Raw genomic sequence first — 12018 nt, forward strand, 5'->3', positions numbered from 1 at the left:
CACCGTTGAGTCTTCTTATGGAGCTTTTGCAAGTTCTATTCGACTTAGTGTGCTTCTATACATTCCATTTCCAAGTTTGTGGACAAGGATTGTTCCAAGGTATTTAACTACTAAGGAAAGAGAATGAGGTGGGAATTTGGGTCTTATATCTTGGGTCTTATATATTCGTTCGAACATTAACAGGATCTCATTTATAAGCACGGGCTACAACGTTGGTCAGACGTTTCCACGACAGAGGGGTCTATGATCCGAAACGACACGAGTCTTGCTCGGCCAACGTCTGTCACCTCGAACCATTGTCTAAAAACTACTACTGATAGTTTCGTCAGAAAGGAAAATACACCTCTTCCTTATGGGCAATAATCCCTGCAAGCATTTGGAAGTGAGTTTCTGACTCCATCTCCAAATAATTATCTACTTCGACACTTCTTTTTCACAATTTTACAATAACAAATGAATTGTTATCCAATTTCTATCGTCTTTAGTAACTACTTAGTTAAATTAAAGAAGATGGAAATTCGATAGCTTCGTCGTTGTATAAATATTTGTCATTGAATAACAATTTTTGGATATTACTGAATTTTCATTATAAAAAATCTTCGGCCTGAAACATTTTTGATTGCTGTATCAAATAATATAGAAAGATGCGGAAACTCTCCCTGCGGACAGCTCCCCTTAAATTCAATAATGGGCACAAATAATAAAGGTATATTTTACAATACAAACTGCAAACATGAATTCTGAAATATATATATTTTATTCTGAAAATGTAATATACTTAGATCATACCAATAGTCAGCAAATGATTTATCATGAAATGTCAACCATTAAACAAGGTAATTTGAGTTGTATTATTATTATTAATTGATCAGTTGATTTAACTATATAATTTTTTAAAAGCCGCTGCCGGCGATTATCAGTACATAAAACGGTCAAATTGATTAATAATCATTTTTTATGTTTAACCAGTAAGGAAAGTACTAAAGTCGGACTGGCCGACTATATGATACCGCGTTTTGTTATAAATCTATATCTGAACCGATTTTAGGGAAACTTGTCAGAGACTAATTTATATAACATCAGTACGTTGTGTCAATCGGCCTAGCTATGGATCCTTTCACGAAGCTTAGCAACATCATTCTAGACTTAATTCAGTACCCTATACCAACATTCGTGCAAATCGAAAGATATATAGGGTCTTTGGTGCACCAATTACCTTAAATCGGATGAAAATACATATGGGAGCTATATCTAAATCTGAACCGATTTTAACTAAACTTTGCACATATCATTCTAGACTTAATTTAGTTCGTTGTGCCAAATTTCGTGCAAATCGAAAGATATATAGGGACTTTGGGACTTTGGTTTACAATTTAACATAACATAATACCCTTTACCACAGTGTTGTGAAGGGTATACAAATTCAATTAAAAACTAAAGCAATTTTTATGCAATACTTACATATAATTTTCTTAAATCTTAAATATGTTAAAAGTCGGAGTGTTTATGAGCATCAAATTGAAATAAAAAGTCTAAAAGAAACCATGGAAATATTTTTAAAGGAAACTAACAAAAATCAAATGGCCACACAGATGTTAATCACTTACGGAGCAAGTAATCACTCTAAAGAATGAGATAAGACATTCCATATTGCCCACTTCCTTAGAAAAAGAATTGCAATTGTTGCCATAGCTGCCATTTTATGTTTTCGACGATTTTAAAAATGTTGATGCAAAACTTCTAAAAGAAGTTGAAGTTCGGGATCAATTGGTAATAATATATAACTTTTATCATAATTTCTGCCACCGTTCTAAATACAATTTTTTTACAGAAATTATTAATAAATCGTGTTTGGGGGAAGAGAAATGTCATCATTTGTTAAATCAGCAATTAATGCTGTTATAAGTGATCAATAAGCAATTGAAATAACATGGCGTGGAACTGTAAAAAAACCCAGATTTCAGCGGTTTAACACATATACTATAATAAGAGGCAAGTCAGCTTACTTTTGTGTTGATTTTACAGATATGTGCCATCTTAAATTTTCCCAGACGTCGTTGTTGTACCTAAACAAAGTTTATCAACAACATTTTTTACACGCTCGGGATAGAATACACAAAAAACAACCGAAGACTGTAAATTAATAAAATTGTTGAAAAATTAACTATTATTATAAATTAACTAAATGTTTTTAGCATTGCTTAGTATTAACCTTAACTTCAATTTTATGTTTGTTTAGCGTTAAATGTTCAAATTTTTATGCATAATATACGTTACTCATTATTATTGCAATTACTCATTCATACAAGAATTTTATTTCCTTTGGGTATCAAACAAAATACCGTTAATGAAGAAATGAAGCACGCATTCGTCACATCGTAAACGTATCTTCTTAGTGAAAGTTGAAAGTAACTAAGGCGATAATATTTAAGGTAACAAAACAGTGTCATTTTGGAGTGTCGCTTTATTAACTTCAAATTGGGACGAAGAAGATACTTTTTAAAGGTAACGAGTACGTGGTTCATTTCTTCCCAAACGGTATAACTTATTTGTTAAAAATACGATATCGCCTACGAGTGTTTTCATCGTCTGGTAGTAACTTTTTGGATATTTTTTGGATAGAAAATGCTTGCTGGGAATGTCAGAATAAATGAAAACAAGTGCAACAAGTCGTTCTGTTCATTTGACATATTTTAAACATTTTACCAAAAACGCGAAAAATGAATGAATTGTCAGATTTTCTTTTCAAAATCGAGTTGGGGATATGATTTACATGTTGATTCATTCACAAATCATACATTTCTTTTACAAATGTTGCAAAATTCGTGTTCAATCAAATCGATTTTCGAATATTTTTTGTTATATTTTGCAAAACATTATACACACAGACAAACATTTTGTACATGACTTTGGCATAACAAACTACAGTATGAAAAAATTTTAATTTATAAGTTGCTATGGCCTAACTCTTTACTATTTATGCAATTTCTCTTTTCTTTATTGAATTGTAACATAATCCAATTGTAAATTAAATATTGTAAATATTTAATTGTAAATTAATCCAATTAACCAGTGAGCGGAGCAGTATAGTCGGACGGGGCCGACCATACGATACCCTACACAACTACCACGGAACTCAAATTTTCTGCGGATGTTTATTCCGAGCCAGGGCAATATTTCGTGATATTGGCATCCTCTTGCCCGATTAGAGGTAAACAGCACCTCTTCCTCACACTGACATATTTTCCGAATATTACGAGTATTCAGTACAGCTATTGTCCAGATTCCCTTCACCGTGGGTTGTGTTGTGATGTTCGGCTTTCATTTGTGGTCTATTATCGACTCGAAAATAACACAAAAAATTAAGTTTTCGGTCCACTTCATTCCAAAATTATTATCTGATCATCACCGAAAATTATAGGCGTTTTTCTTTACCATAACTGGAACCTTATGGAACATTTCAAAGCGATCAGCGCTATAGTTCCGCTCTCTAGAGTGATAATGGGTTAATAAATAATAAACGGATACGGAGATACCTGTAAATATTTAGGTGTAACTTCCACATCCGAGCACATACAACAATATAATTGGTATTAATTTAAAGATCAACCACTCCTCTTGGATATAATATCAACTTCTCGGGTCTATGTCATTCAGGGGTAAATATATACCCTATAGAATACAAATTTTGTCATTTTTCACACAAAAGTCAGGGTCCATTTGACCCGCTAAATATTGACCAATCTTTATCAAAACAGGCATGCTTATTCTTTCGCCGATCCCCTACTCCATGCAAAATTTCACGATGTTCGGGCCATTATTGCGGCCTCTGGAGCGACCAGAAAAACCGACAAAAATTTAGTATTTGGTCCATTTCATCCCCTAAATATTAACCGATCTTTCCCAAAAACAATAGGGGGCTTCATTGGCCAGAACCCATCCTACATGCAAAATTTCGTGAAGATTGGTCCGTAACTGTGGCCTGTATCGTGTTTACAAATTATAATGGACAGACGGACGGACGGACACACATGTCTAGATCGACTCAGCTAGTCGAGATATGACGATCGGTATACTTAAAGGTGGGTCTAGGACCAATATTTCGCGGCGTTACAAACTTTTGGGGCTGCACAAAGCTATAATACCCTGACAACATAGTTGTGTAGGGTATAAATATTTCTAACGACAAATTTTAAAACTATGTGAATTTAACGTACACTTTATGCCCATCACGTTAAATGTTATTACTTCATTGTACATTTTTCAAGAAGAAGCATGCCTTCTTTTTTTTTAGTTATCAACTGTTTTTGTCTTATTCCTCTCCTGTTATTCGTAAACATCTTTGTTTTCATCTCGTTTGCTTTACTCAGCAATTCGTAACAAATGCAGTTCAGTCGCTCTTCTTTTCTGTTAATCGTTCAATTCAACTGGTGAGCTAAACAACTCCGGGAAGAAGAAGCATTTTGTTTATAATTATTTATTTTTCCTGCATTTGTAAAATGTTTTCAAAGGAGATATGAGCAATACAATAGATAAAGTTCGAATACTATTAGTGGGTGATTCAGGTATGTTCAGAATTGTTAACTTCCGAAAAAAGATGACAAACTGAAAGTCATATTTGTTCCAAAACATGTTCCTGTATTGATAGCTCTTTAGTACAAATTGTTCTTTTCTTTTTTAGGTGTTGGGAAAACATGCCTTACCCATTTGATAGCCCATGGTGAAAGTCTCAGTCGTCCTGGTTGGACCGTAGGCTGCAATATTGAAGTTAAGCTACACGAATATAAAGAGGGTACACCACAACAAAAACCCTACTTCATTGAACTATTCGATGTTGGTGGTTCACTGAGTCATAAAAATTCTCGTAGTGTTTTCTATGCACCCACCGATGGTATTATTCTCGTACATGATTTAACAAATCGTAAAAGTCATAATAATTTACGTGATTGGCTATACGAAATATTGAGTAAAGAGGGTAAAGATACATATAAGCCTGGCAGTAATCCTAGTAGTAGCCACAAACCATTAAATGATGAACAGAATGCATTTGACCCGGAGGAGTTTGTGGGAGCAGCCCAAATACCCATACTGGTAATGGGTACAAAATTGGATTTGGTCGATGAGCGGAGACAGCCGAAAACTGTGCAGAAGGCAGGCGGCATAGGTAAAAGTAAATGCAAGTTGTATATATATTTATATATTATTGTAATTTTGTAGTTCTTTGTTATTGCTTTGGAAAAGTGTTCTTCGACGTACCACCTGATGTATAGGGAAATGGAATATTTCGAATTGACAGTTCATAGCGCTCCTTTCAAAGAACCCATTCTTTCCGCTATATGGAATTCCAAAGTAAAAACGTCGATATATTTGGCCTAACTTATGGAGAATGCCTCGATTTTTTTATAGCCTAAAAAAGAAATACAAAATTACAGATACTTCGGTTTAAAAATCCTGAAGTGGTAAAATATGAACCTATATCGAAAATTTTGTGCAAGGACGTGTTTTCCACACCAAGAACAGGGAATGCTCATGTTTATACCCTTCACCACACTGTGGTACAGGGTATTATGTCTTTGTGCATATGTTTGTAACAGGCAAAAATAATCGAGATAGACCCATGGTTCCTTCTGAGAATATGCATAGAATCACTTCCTGAGTCGATTTATGCATATCCGTCTGTCCGTCCGTCCATGTATTTTTGTTAACAAAGTACAGGTCGCATTCATTGAGCGCGTTTTTTAACTGAATTCGCTGAAATTTGGTACTTTGAGTTCTTATTGGGTAGCAAATCTCCCTACCAAAAATTATAAATAAAGGTCAATTTTTCCGGATAGCCCTCATATAAGATTACCCCCAATTTTCGGTATTTTGGGGGTTTTGATCGCATTTTCCGACCGAATTCGCTGAAATTTGGTACTTTGTGTTCTTATTGGGTAGCAAATCTCCCTACCAAAAATTATAAATAACGGTCCATTTTTTCGCATAGCCCCCATATAAGGGTACCCCCAAATTTTCGGTATTTTGAGGTTCTTGAGCGCGTTTTTAAACTGAATTCGCAGAAATTTGGTACTTTGAGTTCTTATTGGGTAGCAAATCTCCCTACCAAAAATTATAAATAAAGGTCCATTTTTTCGGATAGCCCCCATATAAGATTACCCCCAATTTTCGGTATTTTGGGGGTTTTGATCGCATTTTTCGACCGAATTCGCTGAAATTTGGTACTTTGTGTTCTTATTGGGTAGCAAATCAAACCAAACATTATAAATAAAGGTAAATTTTTTCAGAAAGCTCCCATATAAGGGCACCCCCAATTTTCGGTATTTTCGGGTTTTTGGGCTCGTTTTATAACTGAATTCGCTGAAATTTTGTACATTGGGTTCTTATTGGGTACCAAATTACTCCACTAAAAATTATAAATATAGGTCCAGTTTTTCTGGTAGTCCCCATATAACGGTACCCCAAAATTTTTGGTATTTTGGGGGTTCTGATCGGATTTTTCGACCAAATTGACTGTAATTTAGTACGTCGAGTTCTTATTAGGTAGCACATCTCTCCACTATAAATTATAAATATTGGTCAATTTTTTCTGGTAGCCCCCAGGTTTTGAGGTTCTTAAACCAAATTCTATTTTCTGGTACAGGGTAGTATGTTTTTGTGCATATGTTTGTAACATGCAAAAATAATCGAGATAGACCCATGGTTCCTTTTGAGAATATGCATAGAATCACTTTTTGAGTCGATTTAAGCACGAAATTTGGCACAGCGTAGCAAATTAGGTCTAGAATGATGTGTGTAGTTTTCCTGAAAATCGGTTCAGATTTATATATAGCTCCCACATATACTTTCGTTAGATTTAATGTAAATGGTGCACCAAAGTCCCTATATATCTTTCGATTTGCACGAAATTTGGCCCTGCGTAACAAATTAGGTCTAGAATGATGTGTGTTAAGTTTCCTGAAATCGGTTCAGATTTAGATATAGCTTCTATATCTGACCAAATGAACAATTTAGTATCGGTTGCAGAATGACGTGTTTATGGTTCCAATTTCATTTTACTGGTCCTTTAAAAATGCGACTTCTGTTAGGATTCATCTGTTCAAAGTGGTGAAGGGTATCATATAGTCGGCCCCGTCCGACTTTACTACTTTCCTTACTTGTTTTCGGTTGGAAATGCGGTTAATCTTGATTTCAATAGACATAAGGACATTCCTAAGTAGACATATAATTTAATTCTTATTTACTTCATGGGGTTTCGTATATTTCGATGGTTTGAAAACCGAATGAAAAATAAAATATTAAGCGCAAGAGAAATAAGACGGCAAATCTAAAATTTGACGTGCACTGATTTAATCAGCTTTGGTACCCTACATATCGAGAAGTATAAATTTCCCTAAAAAATGTTAGAGGCGGAATGAAAAGAGTTTTCATAAAACGTGCAATTAAAGGAAATTGTTCGTACGAATGCCTTGAGGTCATTACCTCAAACTAGCATTTGATTATTATTATGATTCGCACCCGCTCCAGACCTAGAATTTCTGTCGCATACCAATATAAATATATTAAGGAGGTCTGGCATTCGCGTTCCATCTTCTTAGAATACGTCAATAGGGTTTCAATAAATATTGTTACAACCTACACAACTGTGTTGTAAGGGTATTAGAGCTTTGTCACGCCACGATCTAGCCATGTGTGTCCGTTCGTTTGTCCATTATAATTTGTAAACACGATACAGGCCACAGTTATGGACTAATTGCCACGAAATGTTGCATGTAGAACAGGTTCTAACCAAAGGAGACCCCTACTGTTTTTGGTAATGATCCGTTAATTTTAAGAGGATTATGATCCAAACATCACCAAATTTTATACGCGGGATGGAGTCTGGCCAGGAATATACATGGTTATTTTCAGGAGAATCGGTTCATATTTAGTGGGTCAAATGAACGCAGACTTTTAGGTGAAATGGCGTATATATTTACTCCTGAAGGACATAGACTCGGACATAGACTTGATATATCCGAGAGGAGTGGTTGACCTGTAATTTCACATTGTATTGCCGTATGTACTCGGATGCGAGAGTCATACATAAAACTTTACAGGTGTGTACGTATTCTGGTATTGTTCAGTATTACCATTATACCGCTAGAGCGCAGAAATGTCGAGATGATGGTTAAGAAATGTTACATAAAGTTCAGGTTATGGCCAAGGACGACGCCTAGAGGAACGGTTACGATAACTTGTTTGTATATCTTGACCGCTCTAAGGCCACAATTATAAGTCGGACATTACAACACAGCTCAAGGCAAAGGGAATCTGGCCAACAAATTAGGAGGACTGTTTTCATAATATTCGGAAAATAGGCCTGGGTAAGAAAGAGGAGCTTCTGACCTTTAATCTGTCAAGAGGGTTCAAATATCGTGAACTATTGCCGGGCTCGGAATATAGATCCATAGAAAGAATAGAGTAGTTGTGTAGAGTATCATACGGCCGGCTCCGTCCGACTGTACTGCTCCGCTCACTAGTTCAATCTTATCATTTTGCGTCTACAGATTTTGGTTAGACTAGAACAAGCCCAAATATTACGTCCAATGCCCACACACTTCATCATAGAAGTCATACGCTTTATTTTGTATTGTACCAGGTTCACTCAATTGTTTAAACATTTACATCCTGTACACTTTCCAGATTTCAGAACGGCTACTAAAACTACTAGATGCCACAGACCTTTTTATTTGGACGACCAATTATATTAAGATATACTAAGATATTAAAAAAATATTTTGCCGCTTTTATTATCAAGATGTAACGTCAAGAACTTTGCAAAGATAATAACCGGCACGAATTGTGTATTCTCTATGGCTATCTCGTTTAGAGATAAAGACTCGAACTACTTCAAATCAGAAATAAAACAATAAAACCAACAACATTTCAAATATAAAATGACTTGGAATATTTTTAAAAAGTGATTTGTAATTGCTTAATATTGGACTTTGAAGAATTTGGAATATGTAAATATTTTCTTATCTAATTTCATAATTCATCTTTCATTATAGCTGAACAATGTGGAGCAGAAGAAATATGGCTTAATTGCCGCGATCCCAGAAGTATATCGGCGGGTACAACAGATGCTGTGAAGCTATCACGATTTTTCGATCGGGTCATAGAAAAGAAACAACAGACACGTGATACAGGATTTTATGGTAGTGGCATAACTGATAGGCGACGTTACAATACAGCCTCTACAATGCCTTACAATATGACCAATATTACAACAGCCGGAAATGCAACGAAAACAAACTCACCCACACAAACGGGAAATATACTAATGGAACCAAATGTTTTATAATTAATAAATAAAAAACCTATTTTACTACTACTTTATAAAGGAATTATATTCCATTCTTTATTTCAGTTTCAACATTTTACAAATGCTTTGAAAATTCATGCATGTATAATACAACACAATCTTAGCCTGGTGGCCATTGCATTTGGCGACCACCCAAGAAATGTAAATGCAAATGATACACCGACTGGGCACCATCTTTGCCGTTGTTAATGACAACACGATAACCATTCTCTAAACCCAAATCCTTGGCAACCTTGCTGCCGACCAACATTAAATGACCCAACAAACTTTCATCTTCCTCACTGGCTTTGGACAACATTACAATTGGTTTACGTGGTATGACCAAGAAGTGGGTTGGTGCCTGAGCATTAATATCGTGGAAGGCCACACATTTATCATCTTCATAAATGAAATTGCAGGGAATTTCTTTGCGAAGAATTTTCCCAAAGATAGTGTCCTCTGTCGGCGCAGCCGATTGGGCCTTTTCTACTTCAGAAGACATAACCCTAAAATTGTTAGGAGTCTTCAAACTGCAAAATAGAATATAAATGGAAATATGTTAATTTGCAATTAATGTTAACTGTTATTTGGTAAAATGTAGGTTTTATCCTTACCAAGTGTTCCTTAAAATTAACCGGCTTCGAGATAGCAAACTCAATAAACTCATCTGTCAAATTGTTCTAGATTTGCGTATTGTAGTCGTTTGATAGTTATTGTCAGTGATGTCAATTTGGCGTTAGGGAAAATCGCTAAATTAAATAGTAAACTTTTGGGGAATGATTCCGTCCATAAATTTACTTTTTTATGAAAAATATTTATAAAACAATGCCACAAACATAATATTGAGAAGAACTCATAACGTTTCCTTCAATTTTTCCAGTTTTTATTCATACTTTAAGAACATTTCAAGTAAATGCAACAACTGTATCAAAGTTCTTGGTATAGTCATAACAGTTGACTTTATAATAAATTTTTTAAATAATAAAGATTATCGCCATTATACATTTTGCATGATATAGTTGAATTCACACTATTAAAGGAATCTCATGAGTGGCTAAAATGATTTTTAGTTAAATAACAAATATAAATACCAAATTATTTTAAATAAAAATTTGGTATTTTTTACTTTTGTAATCAATTGTGAGTGTGTGTATATATGTAAATAAAAAACAGCTGACAATCATTTGGAATTATCTCAAAGCCGGTGTAAATAGCCTAAATTTATTTTTAGGATTTCGTAAATCCACATCATATAAAGTACCCTATTCACAATTATTTGCTTATGGTGTTTTTACACGATATGTATTTTACATATGTGCTGTCACTTATTTCATCCATATGTAATTCCTTATGTGTGTCAAAATTAAACGGCATATACATTAGAACTTTTTACCGGGTTAACCTACTTTATGAGGATTTATTTGACATATATGCAAAGGAATTAACAATTTAAACCCACTGGGTTAACGAAATCCGGTTAAATGTAAACGTACTGTTAGCTGCGTACACAAAACATTTATTTTTGTGTTCAAATCGGCATATGTATTTTACATATGACATAACCTATAAACAAAAAAATCACTTTTATTTTTTCTTAAATCAACATATTTTTTTATTAAACACCTACAAACGAAATAATAGTTTGTAATTGTTGCCTTTTCTTTGACTTGCAATGGAAATATTTTCTTCCAACAATGTGTTTCATTCAAACAGCTGATTTCCTCATGTTTCACATACGAAAATAGAACGCGTCCTATTCGGAAAAAAATACATATGTAATTGCATATCGTTTTGACACATTGAAATTTCCGTATGTTTCACATGACGAGTTCGATTTCCATATGCAAAAAAGTGACAGCACATATGTAAAATACATATCGTGTAAAAACACTATTACTAGCGAAGTGCCCCTACTTCTTATGTAGAAAGGAAATAAAAAAAAAAAAAATTAATAATATCTTAAATGGAAATCGTGAATACTGTATAATTTGTTCTACTATAATTCTCTATTCCTACATCTAATATCAAGTTTTCTACCATTTAGTACCAGAATTTCAAGGATATACCTACAGCTTCCACATTTAGCACCATTCAGCACTTTTGGAACGCATAAGTGCACCCCTACACTTCAACATTAATCTAAATTCCAAATATCAGGATTCCAGCTCTATCCATTCACCCAAATCCAAATTGTACCAAATTTAGTACCATTTAGTACTTTTCATACTCATAAGAAAGAATTTCTAAAACTACATCAATCCTACACTTTAACAGCAATCTTAATTCCACCAAAGTCCAAATTGTATCAAATGTACATCAATCTTGCTTTCAAATAGTAATAGTAAGTCCAAATTTAAGAATTCCAGCCTATCTATTCGCAAAAATCCAAATTGTACCAGATTCGGTTCCATTTTGTACATTTCGTACCCGTATTCCAAAACTATCTCTATCCTAAACGACATATACATTAGAACTTTTTACCGGGTTAACCTAATTTATGAAGATTTTTTTGACATATATGCGAAGGAATTGACACTTGAAAACCACAGGGTTAACTAAATCCGGTTAAATGTAAACGTACTACTACACTCCGACAGTAACGTGCAACTACCAGGATTCCAGTTCTACCCCTTCAGCAAAATCTGATATGTACTAAATTTAGTACATTTTCCAAA

The 12018-nt window shown here is 34.3% G+C and overlaps 2 protein-coding genes across 2 annotated transcripts; one reads left to right on the top strand and one right to left on the bottom strand.

Annotated features, from left to right (window-relative positions):
- The first annotated feature begins 4516 nt into the window (after window positions 1–4516).
- On the top strand, window positions 4517–9343 carry LOC133330325 (rab-like protein 3). Its single transcript, XM_061538785.1, has 3 exons — window positions 4517–4565; window positions 4682–5164; window positions 9051–9343. The coding sequence occupies exons 1-3, from the start codon at window positions 4517–4519 to the stop codon at window positions 9341–9343; spliced, it is 825 nt and encodes a 274-aa protein (XP_061394769.1).
- Window positions 9344–9462: 119 nt separating this feature from the next.
- Window positions 9463–10038, bottom strand: LOC133330319 (adenosine 5'-monophosphoramidase HINT1-like). The gene is made up of 2 exons (XM_061538765.1): window positions 9958–10038; window positions 9463–9873 (listed from the first exon to the last, which is right to left on the bottom strand). The coding sequence occupies exons 1-2, from the start codon at window positions 10008–10010 to the stop codon at window positions 9465–9467; spliced, it is 462 nt and encodes a 153-aa protein (XP_061394749.1). The 5' UTR covers window positions 10011–10038; the 3' UTR covers window positions 9463–9464.
- Between the last annotated feature and the right edge of the window lie 1980 nt (window positions 10039–12018).

This window comes from Musca vetustissima, unplaced genomic scaffold (assembly GCF_032173495.1).
Source record: "Musca vetustissima isolate MV318-11 ecotype Yass unplaced genomic scaffold, APGP_CSIRO_Mvet_v1 utg8857, whole genome shotgun sequence".
NCBI lineage: Eukaryota > Metazoa > Arthropoda > Insecta > Diptera > Muscidae > Musca > Musca vetustissima.

Coding starts and splice junctions, on each gene's coding strand:
- LOC133330325 (XM_061538785.1), top strand. CDS start 4,517: ATGAGCAATACAATAGATAAAGTTCGAATACTATTAGTGGGTGATTCA. Junction 4,566..4,681: donor ACTATTAGTGGGTGATTCAG/GTATGTTCAGAA, acceptor TTTCTTTTTTAG/GTGTTGGGAAAACATGCCTT. Junction 5,165..9,050: donor GCAGAAGGCAGGCGGCATAG/GTAAAAGTAAAT, acceptor CTTTCATTATAG/CTGAACAATGTGGAGCAGAA.
- LOC133330319 (XM_061538765.1), bottom strand. CDS start 10,010: ATGAGTTTATTGAGTTTGCTATCTCGAAGCCGGTTAATTTTAAGGAAC. Junction 9,874..9,957: donor TTAATTTTAAGGAACACTTG/GTAAGGATAAAA, acceptor TCTATTTTGCAG/TTTGAAGACTCCTAACAATT.